Raw genomic sequence first — 23,022 nt, 5'->3', positions numbered from 1 at the left:
TATGATGAAACTGCAATTTTAAATATCTTTACAGTGCAGTAATTTAACATATTTCATGCTCAAATGCATGTATGACAGTATAAATAGGAATACAAAAGGTTTGAAGCAAATAAAAAAAAACACTTACTGTTATTTTATTTTTTTTCAGTGCAAGAACAGCAGACCAACATTAATTGCAAGAAGTAATTTTGTGCATTTTTACACTGTACTTTTAAGATTTCATGCTCAAATGCATGTTGTTGTACTGAGGGCCACTTCAAGTGAGGGTGCGGGCCGTTGCCCAACCCTGCTATGAGTTAACTTAATTGAAAGGATACTAGACTAGACTGAGACACAACATAATCCAATATAGATGCAATCTACTTGAACTGAAATATTGGTAGTTTTATTCCAAAAAAACTAAACAGTTAATCAATAATCTTAGAGAAGTGAGACTCTATGGAGCTGCAACATCAGTTGATTTATTAATTCTTAAATAATATACATAAAACCTACCGCGTGGTTTCTCATTTAACAAATAAACTCTGCAAAAATGATCATAACAGTGAAATAATATACAAAAAAAGCTTTGGAGAAACGTCAAGTCTACAGATATTAGCATTATACTAATAAAATACTTCCGCCTTGCATTTCAAACTAAAACCTTTGACAAGGTGTTCGCAAACATCTAATGCATAAAACCCTTAACAATATTTTCGATTTTTTGTTTTATCACCAAGTTTATCCTAATAACTATTTTTATGATTTAAAAATGCTGCTTTTTTTTGCAAATTGCTTAATTATTTGCAACTGCTCTATTACTCTGGAGGGTTCATTTCTCAGTTCCGCTCTATTGCAACGAACTTGAAGCAGGATGGAAGAATCGGTCTGAGCCGCGCATGCGTGGCGCCTGATAAGTATTTAATTCTAGATCAGAGCAAACGGATTGAGCGAGTGAGCTGCTTTTATCATGATTCGGGGGGGATACGGGAATTGATTGCTGGTTCTTTTGGAGAAGTTCTACAGGGCCAGACTGGTCCCCAGCTCCGCACACACACACTGCTCCCAGTGTGTGACCGTCAACCTGCTGACTTGCAGCTCCTGCTTGAACGTCGCGTCAGGGTGATAAGAAGTTCGGATCTGGTTCGGATGTGGCAAGCAAACTTCAGACGAATGCATAATTTAGCAGACTGGATTTCCGGTAGGCAAAATTAATCACAACTGGTTTTTTTTTGTTTTTTTTAAATACTGATATAGTCTTGTAAAAAGCCTGTGTTTAATGCTGCAAATTAATTTAATCCACTAGTAAGTGGTTCCGGTACCCTAAATTATAAGTAAAACAACAACAACAACAAACAAATGTATATGTGAATGAAAAATCAAAGCAACGGCTGCATGAGGTACAGGCGCGTGCCCCAGTCAGCTGGCAGTACACGTGACGTAAACATCGCAGCTTGTCTGACCTCACAGGAACAAGGAGTGCTGAGCTGTCATTATTCCCTGATGATGCTTTTCATATAAGGCATTTGATTTCACATAATCTTTGACTGAACACGTATGCATTTTTAAAGCATTTATGAGGCAAATATGTAGATATATCGAGACTGATGATTTCTCTCCTTGGTGTGGACTGTAGGGACAGTGATGGGAGGCTGTGTGGGGAGGAGTAGGATGGATGGACAAGGGAGTGCCCGAAGCTCGACAAGAAGCAAAAAACGTGGAGGTAAGAAGCTGGGACACATCGGACTGCAGCCTCTCGGTTTCTGAATACAAGTACATGTGTTTGTATGTTGAGGCACTGCTGCACAAATGGAGGTGATGTAAGCAGAAGAGATGATGTCCTTAAGACTGTTTCTATACATTTATGTTTGCAGAGCCTAGCATTGTTATACTCAATGAGATAATTGTGTTTTTATGGCTAAGCAGACATGATGTGTTACACCAGACACATAATTATATCAGGACAGATGATCAAACCCAGTACGATGCAGCAGATCTCATGAGAAGAAGCTTTAGCAAGTCATGCATTTATGATAAAATGCAGGTTGAGGGACAGGATGATTCCCAGCTACAACCTTGTTGCATTAGCATCTCTCTCAGTCTGACAGCTTACTGTCTCAAGTGTTAAATGTTTCAGGTCTTATGGCTTAGTCATGTGTCTAATCTGTGCTAAAGACATGCGCTAAAACGTCACTGTGGTCAGTCTTTTACTTTTTTTACCCACCAAAATCTCTCCTTTTTTTGCACAAATATTAATCACATGCACAGTTGGCACTTGTGTAAACAATAGTCTGTTGCAAACCTCACTCCAGTTCACTCTCACCACACTAGTGCTCGGGCCGTTCACCCGCTCAGAGGTCAGTCCCTCTCCCAGTACTGTCATTCATGCACATGCATACAAGGAGAGGGGGAAAAAAGAAAATCAATAATAAAATAAGTAAGGAAATTCAGATAACATAAGATAAACTAAAGGGGGGGATGGGTCCGTTTAAAGAGAATAAGCCATCAATCTTTTCCTTGTGGAAAAAGCTGCTGTGCACTCAGCTGGATTGTCATGCATTATATATGGAGCAGCAGCAGCAGTGGCCTTTACAGAGAGTTTTCATATTAAAGTTTGACCTACTTTGTGCATGATTTGCCTTATTTAAACCTGCTGTGAAATATATTTACATGCAGACAGAAATGTCCTCATACATTTTGTTTACAGCCTTCTACTTTTGATGCAAACACAGAAGGCCTCTGTAATGATCTGCCGGACTATTTGTTGTAGAAATACAGCATGTGAGAGACGGATTTGCATTTGTTCAAATAAATCAGACTTCAGAGACTCCATGAAGGAAAAACAATCACCTTTTGGGGGCAGTTCGTAGAAGTACAGTAGCTGTAATGGTCTGACAAGGGTTTATTGTCTGTTAATAGGTTTAGCATGTTGCCTTTGGGTATTTCTATCCTGTCTCTAAATAGAGCTGATAGGATTAGGTTTGTTGTCTGAAGAAGCTACCTTGGCTAGGATGCTCAATTTGCTCTTTCCATGAACTGATCGTGGTGTATTTTGAGGTTGCAAAGTATATCGAAGTATTCATTGTTAGTGGCAGGTGTGCTGTCATTTTTAAGCAACTGGGGAAGTATCACGACAATTAACTGAGCTCCGAGATCTGTGCATCGTGGAAAACTAGACCAGGTGGTTGTCACTTCAGTTGAGCTGCTACTGCAACAAGCTGGGCGGTCCTCTTTCTTCAGGGTCGGTGTCTGTAGGTCATTGATGCAGACTTTTAACTACTACTACTACTCACATCAGACCTCAGAGTAAGAACAGCTATGGGAGTACCAAACTCCAGGGAATACAACTACTATCATGCTCCAAACACACCCTTTAGGATTTTGCTGAAAAGTAAGTAGAGTTTTGTGTGTGATGAAAGAAATGTTTTCTTGTTTCCTTGTTGTCTCAGAGAGTTGAGTTTAAGATTGCATTGTGCTGTTGATGATGTTGTTATTGTATTAAGCTTTTCATGTAGCAAATTGGGCTGGGCAATCAAATATCACAACATTTTTGACCAAATAACTCAATATTGCAACAATATTGTAGCCATGACGAATTCTGCTTTTACAGTACATTTACAAAATAAAACAAAATTTGATTAATATATATATATATATATATATATATATATATATATATCTGTGGGTAAATAATAGAACAGTACAGAAGTACAGAAAATAAAACGTCTTTATTTGAAAATCAGTTGTGCCATATTATGGTATCCATAAGCTAAGAATCGCAATATAGTCTCATATCATATCTATTTAATATTAATAAATTGCCCTGCCCTTGTGAAAAATGATGTATGCTATAAATGAAAATGTATTAAAATAGCTACAAAAAATACACAAACCCCACTCCAAACAAACAGAAAGAGGTCATGCCATTTTTTTCCGAAAAGCTCCACATTGCTGCCTCTCACTGAAATTTGAGCACTTTGAGATGTGAGACTGATTTAATTAAGTTAGTGTTACAGACAGTGTCAGTGTTTAACATATGCTTGCTTATTACATGCTGATCTGTCTGAACTGATGTATTCATCAATCCATCTGAAATATCACAACTGACTTAACAGTAAAATAGTATATAGAAATGGTCCAGCAGTAAATACAGCCCCAAAATAACACTTTTATTTACATGACAGAACCTTAATCAGTTCCTGTTTGAGTAGATCTTAGTTTGTAGTTTGTAGGGGGATAAAAACTTTTGTTAAGCCTAGATTCCATGTAGGAAAGCTGACAGCTGAGGACACGGTGCTCTCTGTACGGTCACACTCCACTGTAAACAAACAGTCACCGACTTACTACAGCAAGGAGGTGGATAAAACATTCTTCAAATAATGCAGGTTGCCATTTCTGATTACATCCACCTTATTCTTGCAAGCACAAAACCAAACCAAAAACATACTTGCAGTAATGTTATATTACTGTGTGTGTAAAATCAGGATAAGCTCTAATTAGCAGGTTTTGTTCAGGGTTTGAAGTGCGGTGGGTCGTGTCCGTTCTCTCAAAGCTCATGACTTAATAATGAACCCTAAACTAATAGCTAAGAATGGGTTTTGTCTCTGAATGTGTTTCATGAAACTTGATTTGTTTTTCTCCGGCTGTCATGTGCATCTCAACACACCTTCCAGTCTCTGTCAGTCAGATAGCTTTTTAGCATACCAAACACCAATTATATTTGTATTTGTTTAGCTTGCATGTTAAAGTACTCCTATGTAACTTTGCTGCTGCCTGTCCACAATGACAGAAGTAGGCACAGAGACTAATATTCCATATTTACACAAGATAGGCACAAATTATGGAGTAATCATAAACATATTGATGCCGCAGACACTGGATCAGAAGAATCCAGACTTCTGCTAATTATGGCCTTAAAACTGAGTTGATCTGATATTAAAACTAAGCCTTGAATTACTCATGCATTAAATCTAAATAAAAAACAATGTGTATAGTGTGTACTTCTGAATTAAAACGTATGCAGGCACACATTCCTCCCAAAATACAACTTATTTAAATACTAACTGACAAGCCTGGGGCTTTCATGCATCTCTAAAAGTCATGGTGTCACATTTATCATTATGCATTGTTACTGACTCTGTGCATATTGCATAATGGGAGTGGCACCTCATGCTCAATTAGCAGATGCAGATATTTATTCTTGTCATGAAACATTTTGCATATCATATATATTTGAGTAAAGTCAGGCCTAGTTTGTAAAAGTGATAATTCGTAGGAAAAAAATGGTGTTTATATTTCTATGCGCTTGTTGTTTGAGACTTGAAATAGTCCCTTAATGTTTTTGCCTGCGTTCATTGGCCAGCGAGTGCTCATCTCTCCAACCAATGCCTTATGGGATAGCAGCAGATAAATCCTGTTATGTGGAACCTGATTACTGCCTATAATCCACTGGTGTGTGCCCGTGTGTGTGAGTGCGCATGTATGTGTTGCTAGCCACTGCAGTAATCCACAGCACTATAAATAATCACTTTGATTTTCCTCCCTCTGTGAATCAAACAGACTTGCTGTTATGGTGGATATAATGTATATGCCAGCATGGAAACACCTGCAGTGGGTGTGTAAAGTTACTCAGTGGTTGGAATTGTGGCAAAGATTGGTCACGTGCATATTAGTTCTAACACATGCACAGGGGTTTACAGGTTATGTATTTTCAAGAGCTATTTTTACTAAATACTGAAGATCCTTGAGAGTCTTAAGATGAGCCTTTTTCGTCCTTGTCTGAACTCGCTGGTGCTTACATGACAAGTGTACACAAAGTTATAAAGTTATAGCACATTTGAAGCATTTTGCCTCCATTATGTATCTTGCATTATAAAGGGAAATGTTTGTTGTTGTCATATTTTTTCCAGTGGAGATGCTCTTATGTACGTTCATTTTTTTACATTTATTATGTCAGATGATTGCTCTGCTTAGGGCATCCCATTTGAATTACACAATAACACTCGTATCTGAGGTAATAGTAAAGAGCTCAGCCATTTTAACGGTGCATGTGACCTGAGCCAATCTGGCAGCCATCTACATACTAAGCAGGTTTCTTAGAGCTTCAATACCAGATACTTGGTTTGACTGCTCCATAATCCTTTTAACAGTAACTGTTTAAGCTGAGGCCATTATGTCATTTGCAAAAATTAGGGGAATTTGAGTTCCTGCCAAAAATTTAAGTTGTCAATATTGACCTTTGGATCTCATCTAAATTCAGATGAAAAACTGCCGTTTTTTCTCTTTCAGGGCGCAATGAGCCCCTCAAGAAGGAGCGTCCAAAGTGGAAGAGTGAGTACCCGATGACGGAGGGCCAGCTGAGGAGTAAGAGGGATGAGTTTTGGGATACGGCGCCTGCCTTTGATGGACGGAAAGAGATCTGGGATGCACTCAGAGCAGCAGCACTGGCTGCAGAGTGCAATGACCTGGAGCTAGCACAGGCTATAGTGGATGGAGCCTGCATTACTCTTCCACACGGTATGAAACAGCCCACAGGCACATGAACACACATACACACACACACACACTCTCCCAGATGTGGAAATTTGTTTTGTCCAGCCATCAATTGCAAGCATTAGATTTCTTGGAACTTCGAAATGCATAAACTCACTGTAATAATTCTCAAAATGTCAAAGGACAGTTTGCAGAAACCCGTGCATCAGTTGTTCAGAGATTACTGCTGTAATAGTTACATAATAGTCGCAGTGCTGCGTGACCACTGTGAATGGATTGGTGCACAGAAAGCCATGAGAGAGTTAGGTGGAAAAAAAACACTGTTCGTGCATATTTATCTACTCACACACAAGAGTGGTTTTGCCTTCTAAGCGTTTAGTTCAAGGACACTGGTGTTATTAATGTAAATGTGATGTAAGTAAATATAATGTAATATGATGACATCATACTTCCGTGGTTCAGCGGAGTAGAGGCGGGGTTAATGCATTAGCGTTAAATGTAGTCGCTGTTGAAATGTTTTTCTTCTTACTGGAATCAATGATTTATAGAATGGATATAAAAGATAAGTGACTTGTACTTGGATAGAGTGTATATCTTTTTCAGAATGTGTGCAAAATGAGATTAGGATAGTAAAGGTCATTTCAGTAACGGACAGTCGATCAGGCCAAGAATCAAATAATTTAACAGGTTATGAAGAGATATGTGTAAAATCTGAGGATTATTTGGCAGAATGGCCTAAAGAGTGTGATCTGAGTGATGAGGGAAGGTTAAAAATACTACAAAATACCTGGAGATATATAGAATAGGAAATGGTCAAATTTACACATTGTAAGTTAATACATACAGTAAGTTTTATCTTATTCCTTAGCTCCACAGGATGGGCTCATCGAGAAATAATTTATGTTTGAAATGTCAGAAAGAAACATGAACATGTAATCTGCTAGTGTCAACTTTTTGATTCGATTTTGTGGAGTAAAAAAATACTAAAATACATGGGGAAGCGGTTTGGTTCGAGTCAGATGACTGAGTTAGACTTGAGTCACAAATATGATGACTTTAGATTTTAGACTTGTTTAAAAAAAGACCAGGGCTGGGCAGTCATATGATGTATACCGTCAAAGCAAAATGAAAATGTTCATCACATATGTTTTTTTTATATTCTCCTATCATGATGTCGAAAAGAAATGTAACAGTTTTAAGGGTTCATTTAAAAAACAGAAGTTGCAGTTTCTGGTAGAAAGGTTTTTGTAAAGTGGATGTTAACGTTGTCCATTTGTTCCTCTGCAGGTTCTCTCACAGAGAGTTATGATGAACTGGGGAACCGGTACCAGCTGCCAGCATACACTTTAGCCCCACCAGTCAACCTCATCTCTGAAACATCCAGTGAATGCAAAGTCTCTGACTCCACACAAAAACAAGCTCAGCCTCCTCCATGCAGACAAGAGTTCCAGTTGCGGGTGCGAATGTCAACAGGTGAGACCAGAATGACCTATAATAAACTGTATATGTAATATCTGCAGAACTGCATGTTATGCACATTGCATACATGTGACATTTCATTGCATCGTGTCTCATCAAGGTTGGAGACTGATTTATAATTCATAGCTTTCCAGTGATGCACAGCTTGTTCATAAATATGTGTCAACTCTCTTTATGCATTGTGGTGTTCTTAGGAAAGGATGTGCGTCTGACTGCCAGCATGGCGGACTCCATCGCTGAGCTAAAGAAACAACTGGAAGAACAGGAAGACATTGACGTGACCCGCCAGAGGTGGTTCTTTTCTGGGAAGCTACTGACGGACAAGACTCGTCTTCAAGACGCCAAGATTCAGAAGGACTTTGTAGTTCAAGTAATTGTTAATGTGAATTCTCCCGCCATAGAAAACTGAGGAAGGAGACTGAGGGCTTTGATGAGAAGAAGTATGAAAGACGTGCCAGAGAGGGAGGCAGCAATAGGAGTAGGGGTTGAAATTATTTTCCAGTTGGCACTGCAGTGGAATTTTGTGTACATTTTTATATAAGAAATTATTGCTTTTTATATTGCTCCTTTTTGTATTTTTTCCTTTTTCCAAATGAAGTGAGAATATTGAAAAGCACTGAAACACTTTAGATTAATAGTAGAGTCCTAAGATGCACATCCCAGTGTCTGACCGTCTGTTTGTCTTCCTGTCTGTCCTGTCTGTCCTTGTGGACTTCAACTCACAGCTCTATTGTTTACACGGGTCCCCCTCCTTTTCATGCGTGTTTGTACTTGTGCTTAATTGAATATGATTCACATGGGGATCTGAACAAGGGAAATCCATTCCTTTTTTCTTTCCTTTTTTTAAAAGATTTTTGTCATGCAATTTGACAAGTAGAGTCAGGATGGCAGAAAACTGTAGCAGAAAGGAAAAATGTAAATATCAGTTTCCATATGTGTTGTTTGGTAATGTAACTTTGTGCACACGTCCTTTTCAAGTCACACCTGTATATCCATAATAAAGACAGGGAATGTAACAAAGGCACCTTTGTAAAAGGTAATAAGAGACGATCAGATTTGTTTTTTATTTCATCTCTCCAAACAAGATATTGTAGTCTTATGTACAATCTGATGCTCACTGTTGAATAACTTATCAATAAATATTGTACATTTAAAATAATTCTCCTTTTCCTGACTGTTAGGCACCACAAGTCTCTAAATTAGAACCTAAAACAGTAATACTCAACTTCAGGCTGACCATGTTTTAATACATGATAGTAAATTAATAAATTAATTCACAATGTGAATTTATTTTGCTGCTGCGACTGGATTATCGGTCTTTCAATGTTTATTCAACGTGGTCCCCAAGCAAGTTGAATGTCTCAGTTCTTGAGCAATGGTTCTCAAACCAGCGAGTCCGATCAACCAAAGGAAAATCTGGGGAATCCCCAGGGGGAACCCCCCCCCCCACACACACACATAACATTTTTATTTTTGGACTGGCTGGTAACATCTCCTCACATCTCTAAAAAACCTTCAAATTACACAATCTAAGAAGGAGAAATGTGGTCAACCTGCTCACAGATCATGATCATAATAAGGCCCTGAAGACATTTTCCGGGGTCATGTCCACAATATGTTGGGAACCACTGTATTTAAGGTCTGCAGTGAGAATACAAATTCTGGTAAATAAACAGGAATAATGTTGACACAAATAAGTGTAGATTTTTAAAATTATTAGTAACAAGATGACTTTACAAACAATATGGCAAGCATTACAAATATACCATTTTCATTCTCCAGACTAAAGACATACTACATGAGAATTTTTTTTAGGTAGAATAAACATGCCAAACAAGATAATAAAAACATGTTACTGGCCAGATCATTTTCCATTAATATAGAGATCTTCAGCATATTTGGATTTTTATTAATTTCTTAATATAGTTTTTGTGTTTTTTACCATTTACCATTAGGTCCATTTTTTGTCTTTATATTATAAGACACCAAAAACAATACTTTCATTATCAATTGTTGACAATTATGGGGTTTTGCTGCTTAACTATTAAATTCATTGTTTCCAGAACAGCTGTGTTTGAGGGCGTGAAACAAAGAGATGCTATTTCAATTTTACATATTTCTTGGTGTTTTTACGCTCTGTGCGGCGTTTCGTGCTGAACAGCGCCATCTACCGACAAAATAACAACATGGCCAGCTCAGACACGTGAGTACACCCGTGACGTCATTTGCTGAGCGACAGCGTCATCTGCAGCTACACAGACAGTCGGGGTAACGTGATTATTTTCTACCCCGAAAATGGTCAAATCGGGGAAACTTCGGTCCGGGACAGGGTCGAAACTAAAACGATGGAAGAAAGGACACAGCAGCGACTCAAACCCGCAGTCGAGTCGTTTCCGACAGGCTGCTAAAAGCCGCTTCTTCAGCCGACCCTCCGGTAAGCCTCCCGTTAACGTTACACGTGGGTCTGTGGCTAGTGCTAACATGAGCTAGCGTCAGCCATTTAACCTGCTACAGTCAGAGTTATATTTACATACACTGCGCCATTAAATGTTCATTAACACTCCTAATAAAGCTGTCAGCGGAAAAACTAACCCCCTATCATTCTGTTTTTTCACTTTGGGCAGTTGCAATAACATTTCAGTTAGTTTAGCCTCGAGTTTACTTGAAAACTAACTTACTAACTGTATATTTGTGGCTGCAAGAGACTGTCTTAAACTGTGTCAATATATGAAGATAACTGTTCCTGATCCATATAAGCAAGACCCTGAATTTGACTGAAGGATTGCTCTTAAAATGTGGATTTTCAGCTGTAATTGGAGGGTGTGTTTACATCCAAACATTAGGTGACCAATGAGAAAGTTATTACTCATTTTATGCACGACCCCCAAATTTCAGTGTTTCATAAAATATAATTCGAATACATTGTGAAGTAAATAATCCTTACACATAATCAGTTTAAACATAAACAGATTTTGGTACCCTCCCTGGCCTGTACTGCACCAAGCTTCAATTCATCCTTTTGACAGGGGGCCATTACCTTTAATCTGATCCTCAGCTAAATCAATGCATGATTAGTTGGATCAAGCCCATGTGCAGACCTGAAATTGTCTTGATTACTTTGGCTGTATGTTTATGATCTTTGCATTATTGCATGTTGAAACTTGGTTGAAACTCTGTCATGCCCAAGGATGAAGTAGATGCTAGATCCCAACCACCAAATCCATGCACACCCACCATACCCTGCACCTATTCTGCTTCTCATATTCTTACCTTAACTCTAACAACTTCTCAGGTTGCCTTTGAAGGTTGGGATTCAGTATTTACCCTAAAATGGCTTCCACTTGCATTACATGGAGGTTAGCTTTATTTAATGATCTGCCTCTCATGAATCTTTTTTTCTCCTTTCAGGAAAGAGTGATCTAACAGTTGATGCTCTTAAGCTTCACAATGACCTGCAGTCAGGTCCGCTGGAGCTCAGCAGCCGCAAAGATGACTGCATGGAAGAGGAGGCAGATGAGGCGTTTTCAGATAGAACCTCTGGTACCTTCCTCAGCGGCCTGTCGGACTGCTCCAACCTGACCTTCAGAAAGGTGCAGCGCTACTGGGAGTCCAATTCAGCTGCTCACAAAGAGGTAGGTCATTTATTCACAACCCCCTAGCTGACTTGTAATTCTTAAAAACTGCTTTCTAGTCAAATTGTCTTTTGTGCACTTGGAGCAAAAGCTTAAAAACTGAGGGCAGCTTTGAGATATATATATATATATATATATATATATATATATATATGTGTGTGTGTGTATGTACATACTTGAAAAGTCAAGTTGACTTTTCAACTTTTCAAAGACTGAGCAAAGATGCTCAGTCTTTCCTTAGCTGTAACGTTGTCTGCTGGTGTGGCTCACAGATCTGTGCAGTGTTGGCAGCTGTTACTGAGGTGATCCGTAGTCAAGGAGGGAAGGAGACTGAAACAGAGTACTTTGCTGCTTTGGTGAGTGCCGCATTTAAAACATGATTATCAAGACATTACAAGACAATTTGTGGTATGTTAAAAGGAGAAAGTGAACCTTGTCTCGTGCTTTTTGTAGATGACCACCCTGGAGGTTGTGGATACAGCAGAGTCTCAGGCTGCAGTGGCGTACCTCCTCAACCTCGTCATGAAACGGTTGGACTTAAACATCTCTTCTCACCACAACAAAACTCTCATTCATGTCAGGGCTAATTAGATATGTCTTGAGATGTTTTTCATCTGATCGGTGTACTGTGTTCCTCCAGGGTTCCTGCTCCAGTCCTCATGTCCAAGTTCTCAGACACCACCAAGGCTCTGATGGACGTCATGTCTAAAGAGGCCACGTCTGACATTGCCTCTGCTCTTAGATGGGTGAGTAGATTTGTTTCTGTCTGTTTGTCTTTTTGTTGTTCACTGTTAAACTGCAGTGTACATTAAGTTTGTAATTTTTTCGTTTATAGGTCCTGTCATGCCTTGCCACCTTGTTGAGGAAGCAGGATGTATCTGTGTGGACCTACCCCTCTACTCTTCAGGCTTACCACGGCCTTCTCAGCTTCACAGTGCACAGCAAGCCTAAGGTCTGTCTCACAGCCTGCTAGTAATGGCATCAGAAGTATTGCAGTGGAATGAGATGTTAAAATTGTACAATATTCTACCATTTAATTAAAGAATCATGTCCACTTTTCCCTCTCAGGTCCGTAAAGCAGCTCAGCAAGGCGTTTGCGCCATTCTCAGAGGCAGCGACTTCCTGTTTACAGATAATTCCCCGAGCCATCACCCTGCTGCGGCGACCACAGCCAAGTTCTGCATGAAAGAAATGGAACAGGCAGGAGGTGAGACAACTATAGCCATGTTTTCACTGCATAGTGCAGCTCTCCTCAAATCTACTTGACTCGCTATTGGTACCAGGTATTTCATACCCGCAGCATTCTCAGTTGTTGGCCATAGTGCCAGTACATGGAAATGTCTTCATATTGACTTTAATGAGACAGTTGGCAACCAAAAAAGAGAAATGTCTGCATTTCATCAGCTGTCAGGGTTGAGTAAATAAAAATAAATCGGTCTTTATTGATGGTCGGTATCTCAGCTTCTTAAAAATCAAGGGTTGATGCAGTAACTCCACCCTGTAGTATCTGCTCTGCTCACTTGGAACCTCGACCTACATGATGATATCTTAAAAAGTACCAAGCACGAGCTGCAATCATTGCTAATGGAAAACCAAAAAAGAGCAAATTGAGTCCAGCTGTACCATGCAGCTTGTTTTCTTTCTCACTGATGCAGTTAAAATAAAACTTTGTGCAAACAGTTGGTTCCATTCAAAACTGTGGGAAAGTAAATTGTTTATATGATTTTATGGTTGTCCAGCAGGTTCAAGTTAACATTCTTTTCTTTCCCCCTCAGGCAGCAAAGAGGACACCACCACGCTTCATGTGCTGGGCCTTCTGAAGGAGCTGATGGGGACGTTTCCTCTGGGAGCCGTCAAGTCCTGTTGTGAGACTCTGCTGCGAGTGATGACACTCAGCCATGTGGTGAGAGCACAGAAACATTCAACGATGCAGCCAGACACCCTTTTTACATCCATGTATTTTTTTTAACACGGCTGCTGTGTTCCCGGTTGCAGCTGGTGACGGCGAGTGCCATGCAGGCTTTTCATCGTCTCTTCAGCGGGAAGCCAAACGCTTCAACGCTCTCGGCAGAACTCAACGCACAGATCATCACGGTGAGAGAATAGAGACAAAACAAACAGGGCAAAGTCACAACAGAAAATGTGAGGTGAAAGCTAATATGGCATTGTCTCTCCCCAGGCTCTGTACGACTACCTGCCCAGTGAGAATGACCTGCAGCCTCTGCTGGCTTGGCTCGCTGTCATGGAGAAAGCTCACGTTCACCTGGCGAGGTAACAAACGGCATCACAAATTCTTTCTTGTAATCATGTTATTACCTGTTCTTTAGTCTGATTGTATACCTTTGTAGTCTGCAGAGTTCTCTGAGTTTGGGTCACCTCCCTCGCCTTTTCTCTGCTGCCATGTCCTGCCTGCTGTCGCCTCACACACAAGTGGTCTCTGCAGCCACCAACACACTGAAGGTAAAGGCATTATCCATCCGCGTCGAGTAACCTTAGATAGAAGGATTTAATGATTTTGCTGACTTCCCTTCTTAAATTTAAAGGGACACAATACAGCTGAATAGGGGGAAAAATAAATATCACTATGAAAACTCCCAGTTCATTATTTGCATAACTTACACAAGACAAGTATTTTAATTATTAATTAATAATTAGCAGCCTTTTGTTTTAATGCCTCCACGACCTGGAATGATCTTCAACTTACACTGAGGGTTAATACGTTTTTTTAAATTTTGTAGCCTGATTGCACTTTCCCTCAACTGTCTGCAACTGTTTTTAGCTTTCAGTCATCATTTTAAATAGCATTTTTACTTTTCATTTTTCTGTTCTGTTGTCTGTATTGAATTTGTAATTCTGTACTGTTTGTAAATGTACTCGTCATCACTGTAAATGAGGGATTTTGCAGTGCCTTAAGAGTTTAAATAAAGTGTGTATTATTTGAAAGGTTCTGTTTAAAAATACAAATAAAGCATTATCTAATGGTAACTTTGGTGAATTAAAGGAACACTCCACCGTTTTTTCATATTAAAACATGTTATTCGGTCAAGTAAGATGAGTTGATACAGACCTCTTGCGTCTCAATGCGTGCACTCAATCGCCCTGGCGCGCGGCGCCACTTGGCTAGCACTTAGCTTAGCCCAGTTCATTCATTAGGATCCAAACAGATGGACAGTTGGAAGCGACCAAACTCCTCCACGTTTCCCTATTTAAATACAGCTACACGAGTAGTTAAACGACCAAGTATGGCGACACAAAATAAAACGTGGCGCTTTTCTAAGCGGATAAAAAGGATAACTATAATGTATGGCGGAATAGCACTTCGACTCGGCGCAGTAATATCATCACTCCTGAGGGGAGAAGATTTTTCAGGAGTGATGATAAACTACTCGTGTAGCTGTATTTAAATAGGGAAAACGTGGAGGAGTTTGGTCGCTTCTAACTGTCCATCTGTTTGGATCCTAATGAATGAACTGGGCTAAGCTAAGTGCTAGCCAAGTGGCGCCGCGCGCCAGGGCGATTGAGTGCACCCATTGAGACGCAAGAGGTCTGTATCAACTCGTCTTACTTGACCGAATAACATGTTTTAATATGAAAAAACGGTGGAGTGTTCCTTTAAGGAGAAATGTACAGACACAAATAGAAAAAAAGTATTTAAAATATACACAAATGTGTATTTCTTTATTATTTATTTCCACCAGTCTGAAAGAAGACATGTTATGAAGGCAAAATGGCCTTCTCAAAATTGAGAAGTTCATGAAAAAACACATTTTTTGTAGAATCCTTAACCAAAAAAAGTCAGTTGGTGGTTTTCTTTTTCTACCCAATTTGATCATATATTTGTGTTTATGTTTCAGACTTTGTTGACTGAATGTGTTGCCCCTCACATGGACGAAATGGGCATGATCACTGCCTCAGCCTCTGCAGGGAACCCCTCCTATATCTGCAAAATGTTTCGGTAAGCTTGCTTACTGTTAGCTAATCAGTCTTTTCTACACAGAGACAAGATGTACATTAGGACAATTGTGGCTGTTTGTGTGTTTCAGCATCATAGAAGAAGGATTGTCCTATCGCTTCCATGCCTCCTGGCCGTTTGTGCTGCAGATCCTCGGCTGCTTCTATCGAGCTGCAGGGAAACACGCTCACCCCATCATGACCAAGGTATATCCACGAGAGTTTCTCTATCACTATGTGAGAAGGGAAAGATAAAAGTTTGCCTGAGTATTTGTGTTTTTATCCCCGACAGTCACTGCAGTCTCTGGCAGACCTGCGTTCCACTCCTCACTTCCCCTTCAGCGGTGAGTTGGACCTGGCTGTAGGAGGAGCTGTAGAGAGCATGGGCCCTGAAGTCGTGCTGGGCGCTGTGCCTCTCAACATCACCGGCTATGAGTAAGAGCAAATAACATCAGCAAATATGCTGTTTGTTGTCATTATAGAGGTTTAACTGTTTTTTCCCCCCCCACCAGGGATGACTTGGAGTTCCCACGCAGCTGGCTGGTCCCGGTCATACGGGATCATGTGAAGAACACTCACCTCGGTTTCTTCAATTCTTATTTCCTCCCTCTGGCTTCTACACTCAAGCAGAGAGGTAAACATGTGATGCTGGGTCAGTTGGCAGTGATGCTGCATTTACTTTTAACATGCATTTACTGACGACTCTGTTTTTGTTGCAGCTGAAGAATTAGAGCAAGCAGGGCAGAAACTTGAGGCCAGAGTCTACCAGACATTACAGATCCAGGTAGCTCTACACGGACATGACTTTTAATGCATTAAGAGTTTCAGTGAATGAGTTGTTGAAGTTTTTGCCTGTATTTTTTTCTTCAGATTTGGACCATGCTCCCTGGTTTCTGTACATGTCCTGTGGACCTGATGGCCTCCTTCAAAGGCATTGCACGCACACTCGGTATGGCTATTAACGAGCGGCCGGACCTGAGGCTCATAGTGTGCCAGGCGCTACGCACTGTTGTCAACAAGAGCTGCTCCACAGGTAGGAAGACACATTAATACAGATAGACCAAAAAAAAACATAAAAACTACTGCAGCTACTTTATCAAAGTCTTATGTCTGCAGAGGAGGAAAAAGCTGAAGTGGGCCGCTTTTCCAAGAACTTCTTGCCCATCCTGTTCAACGTGTATGGCCAGCAGCCCGCAGCGGGAGAGTCCGCCACCTACAGGATGGCCGTACTAGACACCATCAAGGTCTACTTAACCGTCACCGAACCTGAGGTCAGTGGTGCAGTGACGAGGCACTTCATGTTTGTTTACGTAATTTGACTTTTTTCAAGCCATTACTGATCTGAATGAGCACTTTGAAGTGTGCCAGCCAGAGGTGGAGGGTTGGATATGCATCAGAAAAAACAGGTCTAGTCTTGTGTAAAGAACTGATCATCAACAAAAGACAATGCAGCTTCTACTCTGCAGCTTCCAAGATGTTTCCCAAAGGAAGTATCAAATATGTCCTGTCCAATGATGTCATCCTGCATAATGCTGAGTCATGTTGCTCTGTTTGTTTGAGGAACAATGGGAGATTCAGTCTGAACAATGGAAAGATGATTTTGTTATAGTTATTATTAGGAATGTTTTTCTAAATTATGTTAAACACTATTTGATGACGTGTTAGACATAATAGATGTGAGGACAAAGTGATTGATGTCTTTGTATTTGTTTAGGTTATTTCCATAGTTTTCTTTTACATTTAAATTAATTGTAAATAAATGTTATAAATATTATTGGATAAGAGAGGACACAGGTAGATTTTCACTTGGCCAGTAATTTTGACAATAATTAAATAATGCTACTCAATAAATAGAAGGCTTTAACAGACCTGTGATCAGTGTCAGTTGATACTGTATCCCCAAAAGTCTTGAAAAGGTCCTGAAAGATTGGCTTTTGTCCTGTCCATGCCATATTTCTTGTTCTAGCATGTCTCTAATCAAAACAATCCTCCTCAGATGGTCTGCACGTTCCTGCAAAAAGCCACAGAGAGACTGAGCGGCAGCGACACCACTGAGTTCACACGGTAGGATGTGAATATTGCTACAGAATTATGTCTGCCTTCATGAATTCATTATGCATTTCACAATGGGGTAAATGTCCGTACACTTACTCTTCTGTCTTCACGTGTCAGGCTGTCAATGATGGACCTTGTAGTCGCCATGGCTCCCTCTGTCGATGAGGTCACCATGACTAAAACCTTTGAGCTGATTCGGCCATATTTGGAGGTAAGGGTATTCACAGTATGTTGAGCAGATTGTGTAGTTTTTAATTAAAAGCTTTTCAACTTGAATATATTTCTTGTGAACTTTGTGTCTGTTGGCGCATTTGCTTCCAGACCAAAGAGCCAGGCATGCAGAAGAAGGCGTACCGCGTGCTGGAGGAGATGTGCGGTGGCGAGAGCGACGCGTGCAAATCGTTTGTCGTGGCCAATCTGGAAACTCTCAAAGCCGTCCTGCTCGACACCCTGAAAGCAGCTTCCTCCCCAGCGAAGAGGGTGAGGCCGCCGTGTGGATTAAAAAAATGAAATAAAGCCGACATTAAATCCAGTTGTGTATCATTCACGCTGCCGTCTTATCATATCTTTCTGTTTTTATTGCTTTTTCTCAGCCGAGACTGAAGTGTCTGATCCACATCGTGAAGAGGCTCAATGAGGAGCACAGAGACTTCATCACAGCACTGCTGCCAGAGGTACAAACACTTCCAGGCAAATAAAGCACACACAGTACTGACATTCATCATCTCATGAGGTTGTTCTCTCTGTCAGGTGATCATTTGCACCAAGGAGGTGGCTGTCGGCGCTCGTAAGAATGCCTACACTCTGCTGGTGGAAATAGGAAACGCATTTGTCCGCTTCTGTGGAAACACAAAAGGTAACACACCTTTTGTTGTGTATGTGTGGATTGAAGCATTTGGGTGATTTAGTTTAAATACTAATTGAGTATCTGTCTGTGATCCAGATGCCATGGAGCAGTATTTGGTGTTGGTGTACGCAGGACTCACAGGCTCCGTCACCATGATCACCTGTACGGTGCTCGCGCTAACTCGGCTGGTGTTTGAGTATAAAGGTAGGCCTCGTTCCTGATGTTGATGTTTTAAATGCTTCTATTCATGGCCTGGAATCACTCCAGTCTCTCCCCCCCCACAGATGCTATCGATGTGGCCACCAGGGAGCAGCTGCTGCACAACATCTGTCTGCTGCTGTCGTCTCGTACCAGAGAGATCGTCAAAGCCGCCTTGGGCTTCATCAAGGTCATCCTCTTCATCATGGACCCTAAGACACTGGCATCACACGCCACTGTCATGGTAGGCATTAAGATTATAGATAGTTGGGTCCGTAAGATGCTATGGTGTAATATGTGCAACTCAAAAAATGAACCCAAAGCCCTTTTCTGTCACTTTTTACTCACTGTGGTCTCGTTTCCACTGCAATATAGAAGTTCTGCACATCTATGTGAACAGCACAATCATGGCTAGAAGCAGGAAGAGCTAAAACAACATCCTGCAGAACAGTTATAATGCCATAAATCATTGAAAAACACACCCTATTTGTATTGTATTTGTATTGAACTATTTACATTTCTACAAGCTCTGCTAACAAGCTCTCTTGTCCTCTCCTTTGCTCTAAACAGCCTGCAGTTCAGTCAGAGTTTTAATTAATTTTTGTCACTTGACTGTTGCATCCCAATCATGCAGATTTTTAAATAAATTTGGTTACTGTAAATTGTTTAATTTAAAAAATAAAAAAAATAAATTAAGTGAAATTAAATGAGACACTAGAATAAAGGGATTTGGATGAAATATCTCCATTTTTACCTTGGCTACTTTTCCTGATGAATACTTTAATCACACATAATCTGTTCAAGGACTGTTGGAAAATTGAATTCTGACAATTTCTGTTTTTAGACTTTCTGGCCATGATAAATGGTGTAATTTTGGCAGTTTTTATGAAGAACACATGCTTTCCAAACCCACCAGTGGGTTGCGGGTTTCAGAGACTTTCATACAGATGTCTCTCTCTGTGTCTCTGTCTTGTGTTCAGATTGAGGGAGTTGGAAACATAAAAGATGACGTGAGGAGACACTTCAGAACCAAACTGAAGAACATCTTCACCAAGTTCATTAGAAAGTTTGGGTAAGTGCGGCTTTTCTTTTCTTGGTTTTATTTTAGGTAAGCTTCAGCTTGGCACCATTCAGCTAACTACTGGTGCTGAATGGTGTAATAATTCAGTTAAATAAGGTAAGATTTATTTCAGACTGGTTTGGTAATTCCTGATGTTTCTTTGGCACTTCCACAATAATATTAGGAAATCACTTTTAATTCAACAAAGAAAAGCCAAACTGATGTTTGTATTTTGTCATGTTTGTGTCTTGGGATGTGGATATTAAATGGATCCTGGATAACAAACATTGTTCACTTTACTCTAAGAAGTGAACAGAGTTTATTGCTTTCTGTGCTGTTTCTGATTTGGAACTGGTTATTTGAACATCAGGGAAGCATCTGATTGATTCATGTTTGTTTTAAAAACCTCAGTTTGTCTGCTACCAATGAAAAAAAAACAGTCCTATGGTAAGCACGACTGATTAAAGTAATTAGTATCCAGGGAAATTATAAAATGATACCATATGATTATTACATTAGCATTGTTATTTGTTAACATTAACAAGGGATGCTTTGTTTAATAATGGCACCAGCTGTTTGTTAGCACAGATGACTCCTATTAAACAAAGCACGCAGCCAATTCTGCACTGGATGACTTGATCAGAAGTCTCCTCTGGGAAATGTATAACGCAGCCGCATCACTTTTATATGTAACAGAGTCACAGAGAATGTTGTGCATGTGTTTAATTAACTGCCGTGTTTCCAGTTTTGAGCTGGTGAAGAGCATGCTGCCTGCAGAACACCACAAGGTGATCGCAAACATCCGCAAGGCCGAGGCTCGCACCAAGAGGAAGAAACAGGCCGCCGAGCAGCACGACGACTCTGAGAGCGAAGACGAGGAACCTAAAGCAAAGAGCCAAAGGTAGAACACTGTTCCCCCACACAAAGCCCTGGCTCCACTCATACATTCACCATTTTATTATGGAAATATATAAAACCTTCTGCCCTGTTCTCTCCAGTATCGAGGAGATCCTTGCAGAGTCGGACAGTGATTTGTCAGATAATGAAGGAAAGGCCCGTAATGCTCAGAAGAAAGCAGGCAAACCGCAGAAAGCGCGGGCCTGGCTCAAAGAAGGAGAAGGAGACGAGCCGCTTAACTTCCTGGACCCCAAAGTTTCCCAGAGAGTGCTAGGTAACAGACTCTTATAGCTGCTGTGACAAAAAGCTTTCTGTATCTTGCACAAGCAGTTATTAATATGCGTTTTTGTCGTTTCTCAGCCACAAACCCAGCGCTGAAAAAGAGCGCCAAGGTGGAGCACGGCTTCAAGGTGACTTCAGACGGGCGGCTGATCATCAGAGAGGATGACGAGGAGGATGCAAACGACAAAGGTAAGAAGAATCCTCCATGTAATCCAGCTGTCTTGTAGATTTCTTTATGTCTGACCAGGCTGTGGCAGTAATCTATTACATTTCCCACAGATGAGGGAGAGATGAAAGATATTCTCGAGGAGGCTGGAGTCAAGAGTGTGAGTACTTGGATGTGACACAGTAATTATGCAGCGTGGAGAAATATTTATGGACATTTTTCATTCATCTACATTTTTTTTAAATCACCTTCAGAAAAAGACACAGAAAAGGAAGTTCCGAGACGACAACTTCGATGAGGACATGGACATTGAACCCCAACTGAAATACAAAGGTAGGACTTTTTAGGTTAATATTTGAGCAGGTTCTGGGTAGGGGTGGGCGTTTGGAAGAAACCTGCCAACGTTTACGATTAATCGATTAATGTTTCTCTACATACTTCAGTATGTAGAAAAACATGCATACATGGGCGAAATAAAAGTTATATATTTACAGTACTATGGAAAATCCTGTTTTGAAAGGACGAAAAGAGACTTAAGTGAGATTATACTGTAAAGATAACGTCAAGGAGTTCAATGTTTTATGTTTTAGCACCTGAAGAGGCATGAGGTTAGTTTTCATGGTAATCTCGCATATTTAAGTGTGTTGTGTGTTTCTATTAATTCATGCTTTTTGATACAAGGTTTGATCCAGTAAGTTAGTTTTGCTCAAATGAATACTCTTCTATTTCTGTGTTTTATAATTGTTATTGCAACTTTCAGTTTGCAAACTGTAGCTTTAATCCAACTTAATTCTCAGCTCATTGGTTTATTGACGTACGGCGGCAAAACTGAACGCTTATCAGTGTTTCAGTTCAGTGAGTACTAATGGGCAGTCTTAGATCAAATTAAAAGGAATAAATGCACAGATTGATTAAAAATTCCATGTGATCGACCAAATCCTTAACGACCATTAATCGATTTTTTATTAATTAGTCCCATCCCCAGTTCTGGAGCTGCTACATATTCTGTCCATGACATATTGTGATTTAGACTAATCGGCGCATTTTTTCTTCTCAGCTGGGGGCTCTGGTATCCACAGACCCCTGGGAGGAAGAGAAGACATGGGGGCAGACTACAAGTCAAAGGTGAGTCCAACAGCAGGCAGAAACACACACTGTGGAAGTTGTTGTCAAGAAACTTTAATTCTGAGCGTCCATATTTCATTCTACATCTCTCAGAAAGGAAAAGGAGACGTGAAGAAAAAAGGAAAGCTCGATCCTTACGCTTACATCCCTCTGAAGAAGGCCCAGCTCAATCGCAGGTAACATTTGTCGCTATAGAATCTCCTAAACTTCTCTCACAAAGATTTATATCAGAATACCAGATGCAAACATGTTTTATTTTTTGTGCATTCTCAGGAAGCGTGCCAAACTGCAGGGCCAGTTCCAGGGCATGGTGAGGGGAGCCCAGAAGGGGGCGCTGTCTGGAAAGAAAATGCAGAGGAAGAAGAGGAAAGCCTGAAGAACAAACTGAAATTACTCATAATGGACTTTAAATACGTTGTGTGCGTGTGATGGTGTGTTCATAAACATACTAAAATGTAGACATACACCTTGGATGCGTGTGTATGTCTGTGTGTGTTTCTGATGGATTGTTGTTAAAGGTGAAACCAGTTTGTTTTTAAACTGTTTCGCTTTTCAAAATTCTGACTCATTCAGCTTTGAGAGCCTCCAGCTGTCAAAAATCACTCGGTAAGCTGTTAAATGCGTCTCATAAATCCTCCCTTTGGTAAACATAAATGTATGTATGTATAAACACTGTCTAGATATTGAGGCAGACAATAAGACTGGTTTGGGAACAGTGACGTCCACCTTTGTTGTTGTGTTATTTAACCACTTGAGGGTGCTGTAACAGTGAAAAAGATTGTTAATGAGTAGATTTAAGAAGATTTAAATACAAACCTAAATCAGTTTTTTGTACTGAAAAGTATAAAAACAGTAGTAA

The 23,022-nt window shown here is 40.2% G+C and overlaps 2 protein-coding genes across 2 annotated transcripts; both read left to right on the top strand.

Moving 5' to 3' along the window:
* The first annotated feature begins 899 nt into the window (after window positions 1–899).
* Window positions 900–8,784, top strand: ubtd1a (ubiquitin domain containing 1a). Its single transcript, XM_059359351.1, has 5 exons — window positions 900–1,180; window positions 1,616–1,702; window positions 6,268–6,495; window positions 7,759–7,944; window positions 8,145–8,784. The coding sequence occupies exons 1-5, from the start codon at window positions 1,129–1,131 to the stop codon at window positions 8,357–8,359; spliced, it is 768 nt and encodes a 255-aa protein (XP_059215334.1). The 5' UTR covers window positions 900–1,128; the 3' UTR covers window positions 8,360–8,784.
* A 1,411-nt stretch (window positions 8,785–10,195) lies between these two features.
* rrp12 (ribosomal RNA processing 12 homolog) lies at window positions 10,196–22,888 on the top strand. Its single transcript, XM_059359991.1, has 34 exons — window positions 10,196–10,384; window positions 11,359–11,582; window positions 11,855–11,938; window positions 12,036–12,112; window positions 12,223–12,328; window positions 12,418–12,534; window positions 12,651–12,789; window positions 13,358–13,485; window positions 13,578–13,676; window positions 13,762–13,853; window positions 13,931–14,042; window positions 15,437–15,537; window positions 15,626–15,740; window positions 15,826–15,968; window positions 16,046–16,167; window positions 16,253–16,317; window positions 16,404–16,566; window positions 16,650–16,804; window positions 17,530–17,597; window positions 17,706–17,799; window positions 17,910–18,068; window positions 18,182–18,262; window positions 18,339–18,444; window positions 18,532–18,639; window positions 18,720–18,877; window positions 19,614–19,705; window positions 20,439–20,594; window positions 20,692–20,864; window positions 20,951–21,061; window positions 21,152–21,198; window positions 21,293–21,371; window positions 22,096–22,163; window positions 22,257–22,339; window positions 22,437–22,888. The coding sequence occupies exons 1-34, from the start codon at window positions 10,246–10,248 to the stop codon at window positions 22,537–22,539; spliced, it is 3,867 nt and encodes a 1,288-aa protein (XP_059215974.1). The 5' UTR covers window positions 10,196–10,245; the 3' UTR covers window positions 22,540–22,888.
* The last annotated feature ends 134 nt before the right edge of the window (window positions 22,889–23,022 follow it).

The sequence above is a fragment of the Centropristis striata genome, chromosome 20, assembly GCF_030273125.1.
Source record: "Centropristis striata isolate RG_2023a ecotype Rhode Island chromosome 20, C.striata_1.0, whole genome shotgun sequence".
NCBI lineage: Eukaryota > Metazoa > Chordata > Actinopteri > Perciformes > Serranidae > Centropristis > Centropristis striata.
Note: the sequence above shows the minus strand (reverse complement) of the source record. Positions and strands in the feature narration are given on the sequence as shown.